The 23,573-nt window shown below is 40.5% G+C and overlaps 1 protein-coding gene across 10 annotated transcripts in view; it reads left to right on the plus strand.

The window, feature by feature from the left end:
- ERBB4 (erb-b2 receptor tyrosine kinase 4) overlaps positions 1–23,573 on the plus strand; it is a 649,063-nt gene that overhangs the window by 474,421 nt on the left and 151,069 nt on the right. For 4 of the 10 annotated variants that reach the window (XM_030018184.2, XM_030018186.2, XM_030018189.2 and 1 more), the window contains exons 13-17: positions 4,584–4,716; positions 7,161–7,254; positions 8,732–8,886; positions 17,626–17,670; positions 17,791–17,865. In XM_030018184.2, the coding sequence (XP_029874044.1) occupies positions 4,584–4,716; positions 7,161–7,254; positions 8,732–8,886; positions 17,626–17,670; positions 17,791–17,865 (502 nt within the window). The remainder of the gene's footprint in view (positions 1–4,583; positions 4,717–7,160; positions 7,255–8,731; positions 8,887–17,625; positions 17,671–17,790; positions 17,866–23,573) is intronic. The other 6 variants (XM_030018187.2, XM_030018190.2, XM_030018192.2 and 3 more) reach the window with 2 other exon arrangements.

The following is a 23,573-nucleotide window of genomic DNA, read 5'->3' on the forward strand; positions in this document are numbered from 1 at the left end:
CAGTGCACAATGAAACCTTTCTAGGCAAAGGTTGTTATAAATGTGATTGTTATGAATTATGTCAATTTAGCCACCAATTAACAACTTGAATAAATGATTACATTCATTATCAGGCGTGATGCAAAGCTAATAGAAGTCTGCGAGAGCTTTTCTATTGAGTTCACGGAGCTTTGGATCAGGCCCACAAGTGTATAGCCAAATAGCAATAATTTTTCTTTTTTTACATAGCTGATTTTCTTGTGTTCTATCTAGGTTGAGGAAAAACATTGAACCTTTCTGCTTCTAACCTGTGTGACCCCATTAATAAAGAATGAACCCTTGTTCTAAAACTCCTGATGAAAATGAGTTCCTGTCAAAAGCATTATTGTTCTTTCCTTCCACATATGGCCATGTGATATGGTGGAGCTTCAGAACATTCTCAGCCCATGGAAATGTCAAATAATGTGCCTAAAATTGAAACATTTCTTTAGCCATCCCTATAATTAAAGAAGAGGAAGACAGACAAGTATAATGGGGTTTTGTAAGTTGTCAAAAAAACCACTCCCTTCTTGCCAAGATTCATTTATGAAAACATTTCTATGACTTAGAAATAAGCAGAAGGAAATAGTGATTTTTTTTTTTTTTTCTATTGCTTTTTTCATAGACTACAAGCACTGTGTTGGCTAGATTTCATTAGGGTAATCGTGATTTTCTTTACTGAAAAGCTCTCTTTTTATTTGCATAAAGTTACTCAGTATATTTTCTGAGCTATCTTGTAATTGTGTCACTTGCTATTTGAAGAGATATTTTAGTGCAACACTGTGTGTGTGCATGTGTAAATAAGTTCTGATCCCAGAGTAGTCTGACAGCTAAGAACAGTGAAAAGACAGGAAATCGCTGGTAATAAAAGCACAATTTCAGTTTACAAAAAAAGGTGAGAAAGCAAACAGGAAACTGCCTTTCAATGACAAGAGTGTGTAAAACAAAATCAGAAGAATTACTAATATTCTTAAGATTGAAAATGAGAACAAAGGGATCTCTAAAGCAGGGTGGTTTTTTAATTGCGTGACAAGTACTTAAAGTGAGTCATTGACTAGAAAATAAAACTATTCATATAAAACGTTTGCTTAGTTAGAACTGTGAGAGTTTCTGGGTTTGGGGTTTTTCCTTCTTTTTATTATTTGCTGATACAGTTTAAGCCTGAAGCTGTCTGTTAATCCCAGGTGTCCCTGTGGCAGGCAATGTGAGGCAGGACTCATATATTTGTCTGGTCAGCGTCACTCACACGTCACCATAAGACTGGATGAGATCAAGGGAGAGTGGCAGACCAGGCATGAAGTGCTGGATTCTGCCCTGAGGGAGCCCTCACGTGTGCTCTAAATCCTAAGGCATAATTGGGGGTCCCCTGAAACGACCAGCTGTATCACCCAGAACTTTTTCCTGGGTGCTCCTGTAGGCAATGAACATGAAATAGGCCAAAACTAGCCTTTAATACCAAGTCAATGCACCTCCTGAACTGTACTGCACAAAGCCAGCATTAGACTGAGATATACATGAAACATCTAGAAGTAGGTGAGAAAGGAAACTCTGTGGGCTACACATGTAGCATTTGCTAATGCAAAGTTTTTGCCTAGTTCCTTTGATTTCTATGAAGTTCAGTTAGTGGCAGCATAGTGGAACTACTGACATTTGGTAGTTGTTATAAGAATGTTGCTACGCTTTAAAAAAGTTAGGGTTGGGACAATAACAAAAAGCTGAATTTTTTGTCTCTGCTCATACTGGCTTTGTGTGGTGTGGTTCCTTTGCAGCAGAATGATTCCTGATTCACAGCAGAGTTCAGGGAAAGAGAACAAGACACCTCTATGAAATGGCATGCTAAATAGCTCAGGTCTCTCTTGCTGGACTGGAATCTGCAATAATTAATATGCTTCAAAGGAAATTAAATGACCACTTGGAATTACTCCTAAATTTAATTATTGTATGTTTGGCTGTACCTGATTTGAGCTTTGAGGCAAAAGAGGAATCAAAAAGATACTTCTGAACACCTTCTGGATGTCGTCATTAAGAAAGTATATCCAATATAAAAAGAACTAAATATATATATGTATTCAAGCATTCCAGCCTTGATAAGACATGAATGTGCAGACTTTTCATGTCTGAGGTTATTTGTGGTATTGTATTGAATAAGATAGTGCTCATCTACCTGCTGAATAACATGTATTGTATAGCAGAGCCATGCAGGGTCAGCAACAGTGCTGTACAAGCAGGAAGCATGCTAGTGAATCGCCTGTTCTTGGATCAGTTTTGCCTGCAAGGGCTGGAGGCTGGAGGACATGAAATATTTGATTGGTTCCTATGCCGCTTGTAAAGGTGTAAAGTTGAAATGTCCTTTTTTGGCACTGAATTACAAAAATGTTCAAGGCAGAAAAGCAAACAAGTAGATGAGGATCTGCCATTTTCAATCTCAATAAAGCAAAATGTCCTATTGCAAGAAGAAAGGAAATATGGAAGAAGCTTCACTCCTCTTTCCTACTCGCTATATGGGCTAGGAGGGAGAAACCATGCATACAATTGTTGCATGTTTTTTTCTAAGAAGTGCTTTCTAATAAATTCAGTGGTCAGAAAGCAGGGTGACAGTGACAGGACAGGTAGTGTATATCAAAGGAAAGCACCCTGCCAGTGTGACATGACTTTGCACGTCAGCACGCAAAAGGAGGTGTAGGAATGCCTTGTAGGAAATAGAAGAGGATGTAGGCTAGGCATGCTGTACAGATCAGAAAGATATGTTTGACAAACATGGTGCCAACATCAAACAATGTTGCATGATGAAAAGCGGCGGTTAAGGAATGAGTCGCTCTAAGAAGCAGTGTGCTGTCCTGTATAGTAGGCTGCTATGACAGATGCTGAGTGGTTCAGATGTGGGACATTAAGTACACCATAGCACAGAATAACCAGTTTTAAAACATGCTGTGGAGAGCAGAAAGCATCTTTATGCTGACTCTTCCATGATTGAGAAGGCCTTTGTGCTTCTCAGGTAATAAAACTCAGTATACTCTTTAATTGTTAAGGTGGATTGTAATGGACAGTACCTAACTGCACTGTTCCGGCCTTGGCAGTAGAGACAAAACCATCAGGTATCCTCAAATGAAAATAGGCCTTTTTTTTTTTTTTCCAGTCACCCAGCTATGCTGCTGTACTGAAAGAAGTGTAGAAAATAGCGCATGAAGAACTACTTTGTATTTAATATAAAGCTGCCAGAGGGCTTTTTTGCATTTTGCAAAAAGATTTTCTGTTGGTTTTGCTGTTGCCTGTCTTTAAATGTGTGCTGGGCGTATGCAGTTGCTGTTTTATACGTGTATTCAGTGGAAGTCTGTCTGTCTGTGACTGGATGTCTTCATTGCTACAGCATTGGAGGGAGTGGTAGCATTCTACCACCAAACCTACTTTTATTTCATTATTTGATGCTTCCCTCAAGTTTTTTCCGCTAGCTTAAAAAGCAAACAAGTGTTTATATATTTGCCATCTCTGATATTTCAGATCTTTGCTGTTTTTAATCTACTCAGTCTAGCATGTAATCCATTTGTGTAAAACATTTCATTGTGCAAGAGTGAATTCAAATTAAGAGATCTACCCTTTCACATGCCAGGCTGAAACTGTGCAACTGGACTTTCTTGAGATGGCTGGAGAGATTAACGTGTTTTCTTTTGCTCTTTGCTCATTTTCTCCATCTGTCACAGTCATCTAGATATTTATGTAGAGAAGGATTTCTATAAAATAAAAGTACAGAATTAATTATGCCTTTTGAAACAACCTTTCCCTCTCACCCTTTGTTCATTGTTTATTTTGTGTGGTTTTGAGGGTTTTAATAGAAAGGCTCTTTGGCTCTTCAGGTGCTTTTGCAATAAACAATTAAAAAATTACAGTTAATGGTGACTATCCTTCAACTTTTTCCCCACCATCCATAAGTTTTATTTCAGAGTCCTCAATTCAAAGGTAGTGTTTTATGGTTTAGTTTAATAGCCCTTCTGTGGATTTGGACAATTGATTTTTCAAATCCTTTAAATTTTTTGCATTTACCATGTCCTGTGTCAAGGAATTCTGCAGCTTGATCTATACTTTCTATGAAGAAAAATCTCAGTTTTGAACCCTATTAGGTTCCTGTCTCTTTGAATGCCCATGAGGGACTTGGAAGAAGCAATGAACAGTTGTTTCATGCTTACTTACCTTCTTGTCATTCATGATTTTATAGACCTTATCATGTCCTTTCTTGCCCATATCTAAGGCTACTTCTCTGTTTATTGCTGGTATAGAAGCTCTTCTCTAGTTTTGATAATCCTTGCAGCACTCTCTTAAACCTTTTTCTCACTCTACTATATCCTGTCTGAAAGTAACAGACCGGAAGCATGTATAATATTCAACCTGTGAGTGCACAGTGTGTTTCTGTAGTGGTATGATGATAATTTTCTGCTCTTTCTCTATTCTGTTTCTAGAAAATCTGAACGTTCAGTTTACTTTTCTGTGCATAGTGGAATGCTGAATGAAATCTTTTCCTGTGGATTTCAGAGGACTATGTAAATTAATAACAGTATCCTCTCTCTCTGCAGCTGCCGATGGAATGGTATGTAATGAGTTATGCTCAAGTGATGGCTGTTGGGGGCCAGGGCCAGACCAGTGTCTCTCCTGCAAGCGCTTCATCAGGGGAAGGACCTGCATAGACTCTTGTAACCTGTATGATGGGTAAGATATCTCCCTTGCACTTTTCCCTGAAGTTGCTGATTACATTGTTCAGGACTTTAATGAGTAAGTTATTTTGGGTTTGCATTAATCAATATCCGGCTCCATTGCCAATATTACTGATTTTGCATGGAATATTTTGTGGGATAAGTTTTAAGGATTTCCAAATCTGAACTTGTGTAGAAGGCTTTACCTAGTATTCTGCTGACTAAAATCTTCATGCAACATCAAAAGTTTGTTGCACCTTTTGCATTGCTGTTGATGTGAGCAATTCAATTTAGGTGAAGACTTACGAAAAAAACCCACCATTTAGCCTTACTTGAATATTGGCACCCCTATTCAGAAACACATACAATTATGTTCTTTCAGATGAGTTAGATTTAGGCATGTGATAAAGAAATTCTCTGATTAAAAGTAGGAAAGTAGGCAAAGTAGGAAAACTCACTCTCTTTTTAGATAATGCACTGCGTATGTGTACACACAAATATAAATAATAAAACCAACATGAGTTCTTCCTCCCCTTTCCTTTTGCCACTCATGCATGTGCACCATCTTTTCTTGAGGGTGGGTAGAGGAATACATACATTTGTACAGCCAAGGTGGCTGAATCTGCCTTGTGACAGAAAAATAGAGCTGAACTGCTTATATTAATTGCAGCAGCAGAAATTCATAATTAGGCCATGGAGGGAAACAGGTGGAATTTCGCTTCCTGTATAACAGTATAGTAAGGTTTGACGCACCTCTTTTAAAGTCAAGATAAAAACCCTAAATGATTTTAATTATCTTTTTCAGCTCAAACTGCTAATTGAAAATAAGATCACTGTATGGTTTTGTTCTCTTTCTTTTCCTGCGTTGGATGCCAACTCATGTAACTGTTAAGGAAGGAGTATTGAATTAACTCTCGTATACACATAAAAATATTCTAAATTCTTCTATCTGGAGAATGCATGCAAAAAAAATCTTGTCAGAGTACAGTTTTATATGCTTAAAAGCTCCTCTTCTCTCCTCCTCTGCCACCCCCCCCCCCCCCCCCCCCCAAAAAAAAAAAGAAAAGTTGCAGACCACAGTTGTGTTCTCATATGCACTGGAATATATTGGACCACATTTGGTGGCTTGCTGCCATGAAGCCTGTGGCAGTAAGATCACTTATGACCAGCCCTCAAGTCAGGATGTTCTGATAGGTATCAATTACCGAATTGTATTTACACTTTCCTCAGGCTCAATTCCTTCCTAAATATGTGATTTCTGACCTGGGCTTGGGGAGAAGTTTTTTGTTTGTTTGAGAGCTCTGCACATTCATCTTGCAGGGCAGCAACAGTACTTCAGGGCAGGGTCAGAGGTATTTAACTTCTCTTCGCCCTCAACAGGCAAGATCCATCTCCAAAGTCAGAGAAGGATGAGCTCACTTGCAGTAGTCAAGTGAGGTCGTCTTCAGCTGTATTGTTGCAATACAGCCTAACGGCTGTAGAGGAGTGGAGGGTGAGCATCGATAAACTAAGCAGAGAGGCCTTTACCCTTTACTTGGCTACTACTAGAACCCACTAACATGAGTATGCAGCACATGTTTAAACTGGTTAATGCAATGAGATGGGATCCATCTGCAAAGCTTAGGTCTGTCCAGTCTGAGCTAGTTACATATATTCTGTCTTTGGTTAGTGGGAGACAAACGACCTGTTCAGATGTTAATTCATCTCAGCCTAGAAGAGGGTGGGATGAATTGTGTTGAGAGGGTGCTGGAGGTTTGTTGTGAGGGGCAACTGGCAGCTGAAATGAGACACCTGGTGTTTGAAGAAAGAAATCCCACCTACTATTGCTACTCCCCCTCCCCCCCATCAGTGATTAAAAAAAAAAAAAAAAAAAAAATCACTTAGGTGATATTTTTTTGTGGATACGTGAAATAAATTAGCAAAAGGATTTGACATTTTATAGATTCAGACCTCAGTCTAGAATTGTTGATGAAAAAGTTATGAGCCTTTTGGAGAATGGGCTTTAAAAAACAGAGTGTTCATGGAGACTTAACTAAAACAAGAGCAGCACTGTGATCAATGCTCTTTCTAATCGTTTCCTACCTGATAGTATGTCTCACATGTAACAAGTGGCTTCCTGAGTCTGAGCCATGAGTGATAATTCCATAGATAAAAATCAAGAAATGAGTTACTTAGTCCCATTAATGAGGTCCTTATTTTTTAAGGAGAGAGGGGAAAAAAACCACTATAGTTTTATACTGGTAAACAAGATGTCTTCTGCTTCACCTGCCTGTGAATGAGGTTGCTGATGGGGCCTGGTTTTCAGCTGCTGTAAAGCAGCATAATGTTGTTAACAGAAGTGATCTCAGCTCACCTTAGTGAAGCTGAAATGATTTCCACCAGGTAAAAAGCTAGCCATTTTGTCTCAATTTCAGTCTCACTTTTGGTTTCTCCTAACCTGCCTGCAAAATACTTTTCTAGGGAATTTCGAGAATTTGCAAATGGTTCTGTCTGTGTGGAATGTGATCCCCAGTGTGAAAAGATGGAAGAAAACATGATCACGTGCTATGGACCGGTAAGAACAAAATTTGGTATATTATGGGCTAGCTTGTTAAAGTGTGCTAAAGCACAGACATTTTCTGTTTGCAGACCTTAAAGCAGCTATTGAAAATTAATGTTAACAAAAGCAGAAAATATGTGTATTTTGCATGTAGGGAAAGAATTCTTCTCATGTTAAATTGGTGCTGGGAATAAACTTCCTTGGATCAACCTCCTTTAGAAAGTGGTTTAAAAAGTTGTCCTTTTCTTTCCTGAGTTGTCTTAATGCCTTAGTGGTACAGATGCACAAAACTTTTAAATGACAGATAGCATGCAGTTGTGATTTGAGTGCCCTCTTTTATCACTGTTTCATTCTTTATACTTAGTTCTGTCCTGTTCTACTAAACTTCAGTTACATTTTTTTTTCCACAGAAATTGTGGGAATTTGTCTCAATCTCTCGATTAGCTTAAACAATATGTTGGTTGGGGGTTTTTTTTTAACTTAGGTTAGCCTTTTAGGTTGTTTTGATAGAGCATTTTTTTCAGGCATCCTAAATGATTGTTAACTGCGGCTGTCACCTTTATAATGGCCAGTGAGTCTTCTTTCAAAGATTATTGCTCTTTTGTGAGGTAGAAGTTGTCTCTTTCTTTTAGTCCTTAGTATATTGCCAAGATTAAAAGTCACAAGTATCCTGGGCAATGAGGAGTTGTATTTTAGGCTCTTCATTGTTGAGAAAATTTAACCCATAACTTATTTCCTTATTTCTGTGACTTACCTACTGAATGGAAAAAAAGACATCACAATACTGTGTTTTCTGCAACGCAACCATAAAGCAAGAAGCTAATGTTTCAAGTGTTCAACCCATGAGTGAAATTTGGATTTGTAGCAGGGCTCATGGACATAAAATCCTAGACCAGTGCCCAACATGAACACCAGATTTGGTTATACACTGGCTTATCATCACAGCTTTAAAATTTTACTTTTACATTGTCCAGGAGCCTTGGTTTGTAGTTCGTAACAGTCTAGTGTACATATGTATTAAGAAGGAGACTTTGTAGTTCTTAAGTATTGCTGTGACCAGATACCACAGGGAGAATGTAGTGTGGAAAAAAAATCTGGAGTGCAGAGGTAGGGGATCCCATGGAAGGGCCATTGCAGTTGCTTTGCAAATGTGGTTCAGTATTGAACAATGTTGCGGGAAATTTCTCAGAGTTAAAATGGGGTAAAGTCCATTGTGTTAAGTACACCAATAATATTGAGAAACCCATTTAGAAGCTGGACTTTAGTCTTACGCTCTACAGAATAAGTTTATGGCCAAAAGAACCAGGATTTACATATCTGCTGCTCCTTAACAGAGACTGGAACCGTCTGGCAAATTCACTGTTCATTGGGAATGAAATGTTACTAAAATTATTGCTAACTGTGCTGTCAATCTAGGACCTGCAATTGTAGTGCAGCAGGAGAAGACAGAGTAACTTGAATGCACTGCATTTCTTTCTTCCACGCTTTCCAGGGACCTGACCACTGCACAAAGTGTTTCCATTTTAAGGATGGTCCAAATTGTGTGGAAAAATGTCCTGATGGCTTACAGGGGGCCAACAGCTTCATTTTCAAATATGCTGATGAGGATCGTGAGTGTCATCCATGTCATCCAAACTGCACCCAAGGGTAAGTGCAAATTCTGTGAAGTGAGCCATCCTATTTACTGTTTATAGCACATGATGGTTTACATGCAGATTGGCTTGGTAAAGCACTTGTCCCACTCCTGAAAACAGAGTGTGTGCAGCAGTAATGTAACCTTTGGTTTTCAGGTCTCTCGTGACATTTGGGTTCCAGTCATGAATGTCTAGCAGCTTATCAGAAGAAAAACTTACACCCCTTTTGAAAACCATATAGAACAACTTTTCACAGCAATACTCTTAGCCTTCCTTTTAGCAACCACTGGTTTGTAGCAAATGCTGCCATTGACACTTAAGTGTAGGCCTGTAAAATGACTTTATTTTTAGGATTTACTTGTTGACAGAGTTTTCATCTCTGTTTCTTGGTATTGGTGAACTAACCTGGCAGCACTACTGTGAAACTAAAGTGTTACTGCTCTCTTTTTTCTTACGGGGACTGATGCAAAGGGTTTGTCTGAAACCAGACTTTGTACAGGAGTCTGAGTATCAACTCCCCAAGTCCTGTCTCAGTGTCCAAAATCACTTGTTGCATTTGGAAATATACAGCCCATGTATCTGAGCGACAGTTAAGAATTTGTGCAACAAAAGAATAGTAGTCATATATACAACTATTGTTTTGCATGGGCCATGTAAGTTATAAATGTCTTCTCAGTGAGACAGTTGGTGGTGTCCAGCATACAAAGAAAGGGAGAGGCAGCCAGGGGAAAAAAGAGAAAACTTCAGCCAGTGAAATAATCTTTGACAAGAGGCTCTTATTGTTTAGCAGCTAAAATTAAACCAGGAAATTATTCAATGTAATCTTGATGTCAACAGCTGTTGCCATTCAAAACGAGACCTTTTGCTGGTTTTGCAAATCTAATTACAATAGAGCCATTAGGAAAATGAAAGTGAGATCGCGAAGACACAGCCAGGATCTGTTACAGATTTGTCTTCCCCTCAGACCCTTTAAATCAGTTACACAATAATAAAAGTGTGCTACTGTGGAAGAAGAGTGTAAGAAGAAACAATAAGAAAAGATCCCCTTACTTCAGGAGTGCTGGTCCTGTATTTAATAGATGGTAGAACTGCCAATTCTGATGGAATCTGACAAGCCCAGCTATGGATGATAGATTTACTGTCTGTCCTGCGTAAGAAGTGCCTTGCAGTTCTGCTGGCCTCTCAGAAGACTCAGGATATGACACTTCTTCCCATTCCGTCCTCTTTTCTGGTCTGGAGGTCTAACTGATGTAACTACTACTAATCTTCGTGGCACAACTGTGTTTCTCCTAGACCAGGAAGGGAGCAGAATGTTTTCCATGCCTTTCCACTTCTTCCTATGCATCAGTATTTTGCAAGTGGTTGGTTGTTTTTATCTCCCTGGATAGAACTGGATCAAGAAGGGAGGCTTTTATGCCTTGTGATGAAAATCTGACGTTCTAGTTCATAAACGAATAGGAAGGGCATTAAGCAGTTGTAACTGAACTTGCTGGTATTCATTGGTGACCCTTAGTGACACAGGGTTCCTTTATGCTGAGTTATGTTGTCATTTAATCCTTGAACTTTCAGTTTTCCCTTCTTTTTATTTTCTGCAGCTGATTAGGTGAAAGAACATCTCATTTAGCATCGTGTGCCAATCCCCAGAGAAATGACAAAGTGCCACTAGTAAAAGGGCCAAAGGTCTCACCCAGGTTACATAAGCAAAGGTGTGGTTATCTCCCACATGCGGAGCTATCCCTTTGCCATGAGTCAAATACTATTCCTCATAGAAATCCTCATCCTCTTATTACACAGTTGATGTGTCTATTCTTAGGTATTTTGTTACCCCTCACAAAAGCAACACCCCACCCTCCACCCCCAAACCTGGGTAAGCATGGGTATTCTTTTCTAGTGTTCCTAAAGACTTTCTGGCATGTGATTATATTAATGAAACTGTTAGTGACTGTCCCAGATGTTTGGGGTTTATGGGGTTTCCATCTTCTTGCCAATGTTGTCAGGGGCTGAATATGCCCACAGAGAGAAGGGAAATCAGTTACTCTCTCTCCTTTTCTCCTTCAATACTGAATTCTCTAGTTTCATACCCTTCCTTTAGAAATTAATATTTAAATTCCCCTCAGTCAGAATTCTTCAGTGAAATAGGTTGTGGAAGGAACACATCTTGATATTTGGCTCATGACTGAATGGCTACAGAGAAACAGTAATTCTACTTCATCTAGCATGTCCGTTCTCCTCTTTGTCAGGTCAATTGCTGGAGTAAAACCGATGCCCTCGCAGTACAGCTTGGATACTCCTCAAAAAGTGTTGAGCTGCTGCAGAGCAGTGCTCCCAGTGTGGTATTATCTCATTCCTGCAGTGCTGCTCTCTTTGAATCAGGCTGCTTGCTAAAATGGGTTGTTAGTTCTCATATGTTGTTTTTAGTCATCCCTAACTTTTGTTGTCACCAAGGAAGATATCTGTCCCACCTCTATGTTTCCTCTGAGCGCTTTGCCACAATTTCATCGTGGCACTTGCAGGTGATTGCTTTACGCCCTAGAGCATGAGATTTGCTAACACCATTCTCCTCCCTTATTCAAGTATAATGACTGCTTCTGTTAATAGGTGTGTAGTTATCCAGCCCTGTTAATGACCTTACACTGACTAAGAGAACTATCAAGGAGTGACTTCCTTGGATGCAACTGTGCTCTTTGCCTTGCGTCCCCATGATGAACATCAGCTACTTGAAGCCAGTTTGGAGCAGATCTGAGGCACATGGGACAGCTATCGCATTTAATTCAAGAGAGTCGGAAAGCATTTGGCACCTTTTCTTGCAGAACTAGCCAAAATAGAACACTTTCACAGAAATAAAATACTAATTATGTAATAGCATTTGACAGTCTGCTTCCTTACTGGGCAAGACACAAATGGGAGATCTCGCTGGACACCTCCCCTCATCATAAAAAGGCATTTTCTCATACAGATTATTGAAGGAAGTGTATTACTCTTCACCAAAACTTTATTTTCCTTCTAAGCCAAGACCAGAGAAGTCATGGAAGCCGTATCAACACATGTGTGGTCCAGAAGGGGTTTGAAGGCAGAAGTACTGTCTTGCCCCTAAAGCTTAGGTGTATTTTTAGGAAGGCATTATGAATTCCAGATGAAACAATAGTGCAAATTCAATGGCAACAAACTCTGACTAAGAAACTGTTACTATTTCATTGATACAAAATGTCCTCCTACCCCCTGCCACAGTTCAACTTTCTTACTATCAGTATCAGTATGCAGTTCCTATTAGGTAAGTAAGCCCCTGGTTTTGAGTTGACTGGCTTCATCCATAGCAATAGTTGGATGACTGGGGGCATTGCCACAACTAAGGTTTTCTCCCGTCCAGAGTTAGTCCATTTATGGTATTGTATAATCAGTTTTGTTTCCAATGACAAAGATTTTTGAGAATTCATCTGACTAGAAATGGCTTCACTACTCCACATCTGTGAACAGTTAAGACCCTACCTTTCAGTCTTAAGGAAAATTGATGAAAGACAATATTTGTGACAGGGGGGAAAAGGACTGTTTCATGAAAAAGCAGTTGTTACTCCAGTTGTCACAACTGTTTTAACTCATCATTTTCTTTCAGAGGATCACAGACTCATAGAATGGTTTGGGTTGGAAGGGACCTTAAAGATCATCTAGTTCCAACCCCCCTGCCATGGGCAGGGACACCTTCCACCAGACCAGGTTGCTCAAAGCCCCATCCAACCTGGCCTTGAACCCTTCCAGGGATGGGGCATCCACAGCCTCTCTGGGCAACCTGTGCCAGTGCCTCACCACCCTCACAGTAAAGAACTTCTTCCTTCCTAACCTAAACCTACCTTCTTTCAGTTTAAAACCATTACCCCTTGTCCTATCACTACACTCTCTGTTAACAGAGTCCCTCCCCACCTTTCCTGTAGGCCCCCTTTAGGTACTGGAAGGCTGCTATAAGGTCTCCCCGGAGCCTTCTCTTCTCCAGGCTGAACAACCCCAACTCTCCCAGCCTGTCCTCATGGGAGAGGTGCTCCAGCCCCCTGATCATCTTCATGGTCCTCCATGTGGACTTGCTCCAACAGGTCCATGTCCTTCTTATGTTGGGGGCCCCAGAGCTGAACACCGTACTCCAGGTGGGGTCTCACAAGAGCAGAGTAGAGGGGTAGAGTAGCCTCCCTTGGCCTGCTGGTCACGCTTCTTTTGATGCGGCCCAGGATGCGGTTGGCTTTCTGGGCTGCAAATGCACGTTGCCAGGTTGTTGAGCTTCTTGTCAACCAACACCTCCAACTCCTTCTCTGCAGGGCTGTTCTTGATCCGTTGCCCGGCCTGTATCTGTGCTTGGGATTGCCCCGACCCATGTGCAGGACCTTGTGCTTGGCCTTGTTGAACTTCGTGAGGCTTGCACGGGCCTACCTCTCAAGCCTGTCAAGGTCCCTCTGAATGGCATCCCTTCCCTCCAGCATGTTGACTGCACCACACAGCTTGGTGTCATCAGCAAACTTGCTGAGGGCATGCTGAATCCCACCATGCATGTCACCGACAAAGATGTTGAACAGCACCAGTCCCAATACCAACCCCTGAGGAATGCCACTCATCACTGCTCTCCACTCAGACATCGAGCTATTGACTGCAACATTTTGAGTGCGACCAGCCAGCCAATTCCTTATCCACTGAGTGGTCCATCCATCAAATCCATGTCTCCAATTTAGAGACAAGGATGCTGGGGGGACAGTGTCAAATGCTTTGCACAAATCCACGTAGATGATATCAGTTGCTCTTCCCTTATCCACCAACGCTGTAAAGCCGGCGAAGGCCACCAAATTTGTCAGGCACAATTTGCCCTCAGTGAAGCCATGTTGACTGTCACTAATCACCACCTTATTTCCCATGTGCCTTAGCATAGTTTCCAGGAGGATCTGCTCCATGATCTTGCCAGGCACAGAGGTGAGACTGACTGGCCTGTTGTTCCCCGGGTCTTCCTTTTTTTCCCTTTTTAAAAATGGGGGTTATGTGTCCCCTTTTCCAGTCAGTGGGAACTTGCCCGGATGCCACAACTTCCCAAATACAATAAATAGTGTCTTAGCCACTTCATCCACCGGTTCCCTCAGGACCTGCAGATGCATCTCATCAGGTCCCATGGACTTGTGCACCTTCAGGTTCCTTAGATGGTCCTGAACCTGATCTTCTCCTACAGTGGGTGGTTCTTCATTCTCCCACTCCCTGCCTTTGCCTTCTGCATCTTGGGCAGTGCAGCTGGAGTACTTGCTGGTGAAGACTGATGCAAAAAAGTTGTTGAGTAACTCAGCCTTCTCCATGTCCCGGGTAATCAGGTCTCCTGTTTCCTTCCGGAGAGGGCCCACATTTTCCTTAGTCTTCCTTCTCTCACTGACATACCTATAGAAGCTTTTCATGTTGCCCTTGATGTCCCTGGCCAGATTTAAGTGTATCAGGGCTTTAGCTTTCCTAACCTGATCACTGGCTGCTCGGACAATTTCTCTGTATTCCTCCCAGGCTACCTGTCTTTGCTTCCACCCTCTGTAGGCTTCCTTTTTGTGTTTGAGTTTGTCCAGGAGCTCCTTGTTCATCCACACAGGCCTCCTGGTGTTTTTGCCTGACTTTCTCTTTGTTGGGATGCATCGCTCCTGAGCTTGGAGGAGGTGATCCTTGAATATTAACCAGCTTTCTTGGGCCCCTCTTCCTGCCAAGGCTTTATCCCATAGTACTCTACCAAGCAGATCCCTGAAGAGGCCAAAGTCTTCTCTCCTGAAGTCCAGGGTAGGAAGCTTGCTGTGCGCCTTCCTCGCTGCCCTAAAGATCTTGAACTCCACCATTTCATGGTTGCTGCAGCAAAGGCTGCCCTTGAGCTTCGCGTTCCCCACCAGCCCCTCCTGTTGGTGAGAACAAGTTCCTGCGTAGCACCTCTCCTCGTTGGCTCCTCTATCACTTGAAGAAAGAAGTTGTCATCAGTGCATTCCACAAACTTCCTGGATTGCTTATGCCCTGCTGTGTTGTCCCTCCAACAGATACCGGGGTGGTTGAAGTCCCCCATGAGGACCAGGGCTTGTGAAACCAGGGCTTGTGAATATGAGGCTGCTCCTATCTGTTTATAGAGGGCCTCATCCACTCGGTCTTCCTAGTCAGGTGGCCTGTAGCAGACCCCCACTATAATGTCACCTGTCCCTGCCCTCCCTTTAATCCTGACCGTAAGCTCTTCGTCGGCTCCTCATCCATCCCCAGGCGGAGCTCCATACACTCCAGCTGGTCATTGACATAGAGGGCAACACCCCCTCCTCCTCTCCCCTGCCTGGGGGGACAGAATGATTATCTGTGAAGCTAGGATGAGCTCCAAGTGTAATTTTCTGTATAAGCTGTGTTGGACTGTTATAAGGTACTGAATATATCATTAATAAATTGGCACGTATTGGTTAACCAGTTCATTTTACAGAGCGAACTTGGAAATGAAAATATCATCCAGACTCCAAGCAGAAGAAGGAACCCTGGGGGTGAATGGAGTACCAGTGTGATGTATGATTGTGTCATGCTTATACTTACATGTGTCAAAAAGCCTGAAACCGAGGAAGTTACTTCCAGAGGAAAAATAACTGATGACTAGGTGGTGCAAAATAGCTTGTTAATAGATATGGCCGCTACTCACACAGTGTTGTACTTTACTGCATGTAATCAGGACAGCCAGTCAGAGAGCAGAAACTGTTCTACATGACTAGGAGTAATGGAAATTGTACCTGGACAGAATTTTCTGTTTGGGGCTGCAAAATCCACTGAAGAAGATTATGGGTTTAAATAAAAATCAATGGTATTTCAACCTGGAGTGGATGAGGTCCAAACAGCTCGCTCTCCTTGGATTCAAGTTCTATTCTCCAAAAGTCTGAAAGAACGAATGTACGAATGTGAAATGACTCCAAGACAACAGGCTTTTCATGTTAGTCTGCCAGTTATCTGAACTAGTAATGGGCTCTCAGATCTCTAATTTGAATAGGGCCTTCTTTTTATTTATAGTAGGAGTCTGAGCTCAGCTTCTCTTGACATGCTAGGAAATGGAAGATGTGAACAACTTTTTTTCAGCCTTCTTCATTACTCAACTGGTTTTCTGCAAATTGCTGAGAATGCCATGAAAGGAAGAAATGTTGGATATGTTTGAGACTGGTTAGAATTCAGATAGTCCTGAATTCTGAAGTCCTGAAGCCCAGGACAGCTGAAATTTCAAAAAACACCATTCAGGAGTTCTCTCTATTAAGTTTTTGAACTGCGTTTAAATCTACCCTTTCCATTTATGCGTTATCTGGCCACCTGGGTATTTAATGAATCCTTTTTATGTCTGCACATTTGCTGAAGGAAACCATTACTGAGGAAATCCTTACAATTTGGGTTTGCATGTCACAGTTTTTTTGTAAAAATAAAAATTCAAGTAAACAAACAAGAGGTAAGGTTCACTGTCATTCTGCTTTCCCTGATGGGCAGCTAAGGGGAAATTGAATTCACTGAATTTGTATTATAATGGCAGAGTGATGGCTAATTTAAATGCAGCAAAAGCTGATGAGTGGCAAGTGATGGTGAAGTGGAAAGAAGATCTCATGGGAGCACATTTGAACTCTTTGAGATTTTTGACATGCATATCCCTCTATCAAAGCCAAACTGAAAGCAGGAGACTTTAAAAAGAGTTTGGGATCATACCTTAAATTTAAAATGCCTCAACAGAAATGAGTTTCAGTCTATTGATGTGTCAGATCACCTGCTCCTGTAGTAGATGTACAGCCAAAGAGCCTGTTAATAAAATGGCTCTGAGATCTTGTTAAAGATTTGAAATCAGTGGTTTGGTTTCCTTAAAATGCTGAGAGCTAGATACTCCTCATGGCTACAGAGGGACTAGCTGGGCATTCAGCTCTAAAGGGTGTCAGGTTGTCTTAAGCCCTAAAAGCTTAACTTAACATATTTGTCTCTGAGAATCCTGACTGCTGTGTAAATGTCTAATTGACTTGCTATTTGAATGCAGAGGACCTAGGACACCACTTCACTACTGCTCTTCATGAGGGCAAGGAAAATCCACGCATATCCATGTTTTGCAAACAGACTCTTTCTCCATGGTTGTGCTTTAGTGGTGCTGCATAAAGTGATTCCCTGCATTTCCATTGCCTTTTGTGAGCACCTACTGATTTTGCAGGTGGAGGACTTTTGGCAGCATCTAAGGAAAGCAGAATAAAATGCCTCAGTCAGCAGACACCAGTTTTGTCTGGGTTTTGTTGGAAGTTCATCCTTGAGCTTCCCTGATAAAAGTATAGTCCGCTTCCAAAATATTTCTGTAGTTGCCCTAGCTAGGAGCTTAGAACAGAATGAACAGTTGCATCAATTACAGAAATAAAGAAAGTTTTGCATTGTGCTCCTGGAGGTCTCATCTTGCAAATGAACAGCTTTTGTGCAGTAATCACTGGTTTGATGATTCAGACAACATCCAGAAAAAGCAACTCCATTGTCAGGACTCCCACGTAAGCAGGTGAAACTGCCTTAAGTGTTGTTTGAGCCAAGATATGTCCAACCTCGGAGTGCTGTTTATGTTGCTATAATTGTTCCCATTGCAAGCTTGTTTTTCTCACAAGCTATAATTTTGTGGTGACTTGGGTCTCTTTTGAGAATTGTAATTAAGAATGTGGCACAAAGAGGGGATTCCTGCTTCTTGGATCTATAAATAACAGATTTCTCTCTTTCTCTCCCTATTTTCAATTTGGATTTGCTGCAGGTGCATAGGGCCACGTATTGAGGACTGCATCGGCCTGATGGATAGGTACTTGCTGAGTGATCATTCCCTGTGTGTCTTCCATCCTCCACGTGTGGACAAGGGCGCATGCGTGTGCATGTCCTTGTGAATGGCAAATGACGTCTTTTGTTCTGTAATTGCCTGCAGGTGTAGAGGTCCCGCTAGTCATGACTGCATTTACTATCCATGGACACGACAGTCCACTTTACCACAACATGCTAGGTAACATCCACCATTTTTCCATTTTTGTACACAAGGTCCTTCCCTGGTTACCACAGGAATGTCATACTATCCATTTTGTTCTGAAACGCAAATTATGGGGAGAATATAATTTGTCCTTAAGTAAGATATGCCTCTGAACATCCAAATTTACTTTTGCATTTGAAAGCCAATTAAAAATCTCGTTTAGGCTCATTAGAAAATACCCTTTTTTTTTAAATTTTTTTTGTTTTAGTTTAAATCAATAAGGATTCAATTCTGAAATTTTCTGCAGAAGTATGTATTTTTTGATGAAATTTTACTAGAAGTAAACATGGTGAATGCTCTGGTTAAATTGGAATTTACTTCTTTTTTGCCCATTTGTTGGGTTTTTTTGTTTAAGACAGAGCTTAAAAGCAAATGAAGCTTTTTCTTCCATAATTCTTCTCTGGAAAAAATTAAATATTTCAGCAAAACTGAATTTCTTCCTTAATTCACAAACATTATCATCTGATTTTTTTATTACTATTTTCTGTTTTTTAAAAAAAAAATCTTAAACTTGCAGCAATTTTATTTTTCAGTAATGATGATTGAAACAAATTAATGCAGGAATACTCCAAAATATTCTGGTTATACTCTGCATTCTTTTTCATGAAAGCCCTTCATTGCCACTGAGTTTGTTTATTTTTAAATTCAAACTGGTTAGTATGACTTCCAGGCTTTGGGATTACTGTCCTGAGCTGACTGGATGAAAAAAATATCATTTCAATCAATTTCACCTCATTAAGGATTTTACTTTGGGTTTTTTTTCATGTCTTTTTTTAAAGATTTTAAGGTTGCCTTCCCTTCCTATTTGTGTACCTAATGTGAATATTCCTGTTTCTAGCTGTTGAGGGAGAACATGTTTAGACTTGAAAAACAGTACTCTATAAATGGGATACTTGTTTAATTAAATCAATATCAATTTTCACTTAATTCATGGACCAATGAATAAGCAACAGAAGAAGACCGAGTTTTTCAGTATTTTGTTGTAATCTGGGATATCCAGTTTGAGATAATTCTGTGGGGGACTCATTTTCAGATGTAGTCATCCAAAGTGAGTTGCCCAAACCAAGCAATCCGTTTTAAAGGTCTCCATTTTGTCAACTTTACTCAAAGCACAAATACAGAAAATGTGTTCTTACTTGCATAAGTTTAAGGGTTTACCAAAGTACCGAGGATGAAGGCCTTGCTGAAGTTCTTTGCTTTAGTAACCAATTTAAAAATAACATGTATTTCATCAATTGGATTTTTAATCAGTTTTTGAGGGAACATTAAGGGCTTTATACTAGAAGACAACTTGTTAGCTGTAGTGTAACTCTCTTACAGCATTACAGGCTGCTTGCTCTGGCTTCCTCTGTTAGCCCAAAAGCCAATCAGACCTTGTTCACTGTTTAATTCAAGTGGTATAACTCCAAAACTTACCTTTGCATTGAAAATGTTCAGGTAGTTGTAAAGTCTCTGAAGGTACTGCCAAATACCCACTGAATTTGATGGAAAGACTCCTGTTAACCACAGTGGATGTTAGATTGGGCCCTATATTTAAAAGTGGAATTAAAGGAGTGGAACCTCGAACATGATAACACAACACTAAAGAAAGTGTTGTCTAGTAGGGTGCCAGGCTTAAGGCATGTGTTAGCAGGCAATGCTTATTTTGGTTTATATGTTGTGTAAATCATAGGTTTTGTCTCCTTGAATCTACTGGTAAGGTAGTAAAGTAAATTATTAAGGGGGGTGGAAATTAAAGCAATTGTTTTACTCTGCTCAAGTGATCAATTTCCTGCTCCATTCAGTCTGAGGGGAAGACCCTCAAATGTCTCCTTTTAATCTGATGGATTTTTTTTTTTTTTCCAACTTTACTGAATTTATTTTAGGAAAATTACTGCACTGTGTTTAAATGTCAGTAGGTATGTATTCTTTCACTTTCAAGCCAAAGAAGGAAATTTCATACCTTTACATTTATTAGATTAGTGAAATTGTGCATTTTTTAATCTTTTTTTTTTTGTGAAAATGGTTCGTTTTGTTTGGGCTAAAAATGGGCAAAACTGCACTGGCAAAGTGATCCTTTTTATTACAGTAGGGGTGTAAATAAAAAATGGATATGTTTCACTTTAGATAGAACCTTCTTCATGTCCCTTTGACAACTGCGTGTCCTCCCTAGATTTACAGACCTGAAAATAATTAATAATCAGTTTTACCCTTATCCATTCACTTGAATTTCTTCCATTGATCTGAATTAGCAGTGAGTTGAAGGGCAGGATTCTGTGCTGCTCAGGCAGCTGAAAGTGAGAGGAGGGCTCTAACCACAAACAACGAGATATTTCTCATCTTCACCTATTTCCATTTTCATACCAGTGTTGCTTTTCTTTCCAGTTTTTTGGTTTGCAAATTGGTTTTGCCATGATCCATTGACTTGAGGGCTTTTGTAAGAGTCTGGTAGAATAGCAAAGGAATTCTTACTGTCGTGTTTAATAAAGATTAATCAGATGTGCATCACATGGCTTGTTTTTGAGATGACCTGTGAAACTTCAGGTTTTCTGCTTATGTTTGGTCCCTTATATTTTGTGGGAAAAAAAATCCTTACCTTTGGGATTGCATGTGTTTCTGCATATGTGTTTGTTTTTTTTAAAACCTTAACTTCAATACAGTTCTGTCCAAAAGGATGCAAGAAACCCTTTTCCCATTTCCAGCTCAGTGCCACATATAATGGCTATCTTAGCCCTTTTCCTCTAGCCTACTTGAAAGACTTTTCAAATGACTGTTAGGTTACTTGCTGGATCTCACATGCCTTTTTTTTTTTTTTTCCTTGTGAGGACCCACATTTATTTTTGATGTGTTCAATTTATCCGTACAAAGGCTTTCACTGTATTCTTAATTGCCAGGAAAAGTTCAAACTCTAAAGGAGTCAGAAGTCACAGGAAAAATGAGTGCTGCTTCTGCTTGTGGTTAGTTGCAAATTCTGGTTATTGTCATTATAGCTCTTGATTTACTGCAGTTGAAGTCATATGGTAGGGAAAGCCTTTCCTCACATTTGTGACACACATTCTGCCTGTATTTATACTGTGTTTAATTCATAGCATTCCTGTCTCAATGTTTTCTGATTGTAATTCGTGTGATTCACTGAGGTAGTTTTGCTGAGCTGTTTTTCTGGTTGACCTCATTGGGCTGCTCAGATGACACACGGGCCCGAAGGAATGGGACAGGCCAGCAGAGAATTCCCCATGCAAAGTGGAGTCCTTAGCTGGCGTGTAACTAACATCACTGCTTCTTTGTCCTTCTTTCTGTCTCCTTCCTTCCTTCCCTCCCGTGCTGAGAATCTCAGCCTGAGGAACAGAGAGGAGACAAGAGCCTTGTGTCTTGGCTTTACTCAGCTGCTCGTAGCTCATCCGGTTGTTCTCTGACTTTTAGGGGTGGGGGGAGTAGGTACTAGATTATTACTGTAAGGCTTTAGTTTGAGTTCCCCCTTCTGTATCAACCTTTCCTAGAAATCACCGAAGCAAAGATGGAAAGCAGATGGAGGCTGGAATTTCCCAGGGTGCCCAAAAGAGTTAGCTGCCCTCCTTTCCCACCCCTTGCTAGAATGACTGTCCTCCTTTCAATACCTTCTGAAAATTGTAGTCAGTGCTTTCCTTGGGTGGAACAGCATACTTGCTAAGAGATCTGGAACAAAGAGTGAGAGGAGGAATACGCCTGCTTCAAAGATTTGGATAACCATTGCCTAAAAGGAAGATCGAAAAACTGTAAAAATCATAGAATCATTTAGGTTGGAAAAGACCTTTAAGATCATCGAGTCCAACCATCAACCATGCCCGCTAAACCATGTCCTGAACCGCCTTGTCTACGCGCTTTTTGAATACCTCCAGGGATGGTGACTCAACCACTTCCCTGGGCAGCCTGCTCCAATGCCTGACAACCCTTTAAGTAAAGAAATTTTTCCTAATATCCAGTCGAAACCTCCCCTCCCACAACTTGAGGCCATTTCCTCTCAAATAACAATTATAACAAAAATAACACTCTGCTGTCCATTAAGAACTCTAGGCAGTCACAAAAGGCTGGTGGTTCTGTGCTCCCCTGTTCCCAAGTCCACCAGAAAAGTTTTGCTAAATCAGTTATTGAAGCTAGGCTAGCTTCAGGGACAGCTAGCCTAGTTTTTTGTCCTAAAAACTAGGACAAAGTTTTTACTTAAAGTATGAATTCGAAATGTGTTCATCCTTCCTATGATTCATTCAGCTTAATACTAAGAGAGAAGAGATCGTCGAAGGAATGAAGTTTCTGTTTTCCAGTGCGTGAGAGACTGCAAATCTGAAGATGCGATCAGAAGCATGTGGTGGATATGATAGGAAAGAACTGGCACCTTGATGTTATTGGTCTGAGTAAGCTGATGTCTCTCTCTGTTTATGCCCTAAGAAAATGTCATTCACATTTCCCTTTTAACTAACAGAAGCTAATTAGCCAGGACCACCGTTGTCAAGTGGTTACGTAAAATGATGTGTAGATGTTAACTCAAATTACAATCCTAATGCTAGCTTTATATCAACAAAGGACGTCCTCTCAACAAATCATCACTTCCTAAACAAAAAAAGCTGGTTTTATGTACTGCATGTGTGTATAAGAGCTAATTAACAGTAAACCCTATGTAATGCAGGCAAATCCTTTCATAGCTGTTTTGTACCCTTGCACAGTATGACTTCAATAGTATTTCACAGCAGCTCTGAATAGATGATGGGGAAGGGAAACCACCTCTAATAAACTGCTAATGTTCATTGCTTTTATGGCGCTCCGTTCCATTGCTTGGAGGAAAGTGTTCCATATGCTCTGTATTTTTATAGAATAATTATAGTCGTTCTGGAGGGGCAGAGGAAGAGAATCTCTGTATAAAATAAGAGGAAAAATAGGATCTGTGAGTACAAACTAAACTACATTACTTGATTGGTAAAAGATGCTACTCTTGAGAGACTTTTAATATGGAGCTTTCTGGTGCTCTATCAGCACAGAGCAGTTGAAGAAACAGATTTATTTTTAGGTTTTTAAGAATCAAGATTAGAAAAACAGGCAGTTTCTTGTCCTGCCTCTGTGGGTTGGATAGAGCTTACACTTGATCTGTTTAGGACAGAATGATAGAGAAATGTCTGTTCTGTGTGAGAACTTGCTGCTACTGAACTGGTTCTCAAACAGACCTTTGCTGTGGACACTTTTATTGTCACAACATTTCACTGCCTGGCGCTTTAGGAGGAATACATTTTGAGTACCCCTGTGACATGAATGAAAGTCACTGCAGTGATTTCTTGAGCTTCCCCCACATTCACAAATCCCACTTAGTAAGACTGGTGTACTTAGGAAAGGGGCTTGGTGGTTTTTCCTTCTTTTCTGCTGTACAGATCTGACCACAGATAAAAAAAGCTCTTGTATTAAAAATTCTGTTCTATAACATATTCAGAAAGATTTGCCTGGGATCTGTGAGGGTTTCTACTTCATCTGCTTTACTCAGCAGGGTTGGCTGGTGTGGTCTCATAGTATGGAAGGATTTGGTAGGATCTGCTACTACAGAGAGAAATAGACTGTTAAGGTTGGAAGAGTGAAAGGACTAGAAGCACTTGGTACACAAGTGCTTTTTAAAATCCATTCTGTGGCTCCAGTAGTTTGAGGATCCTGTTGAGAGTGCACAGGATGGAATAAGGCCAGAAATCTGATGT

The sequence above is a fragment of the Aquila chrysaetos genome, chromosome 6 (assembly GCF_900496995.4).
Source record: "Aquila chrysaetos chrysaetos chromosome 6, bAquChr1.4, whole genome shotgun sequence".
Lineage (NCBI taxonomy): Eukaryota > Metazoa > Chordata > Aves > Accipitriformes > Accipitridae > Aquila > Aquila chrysaetos.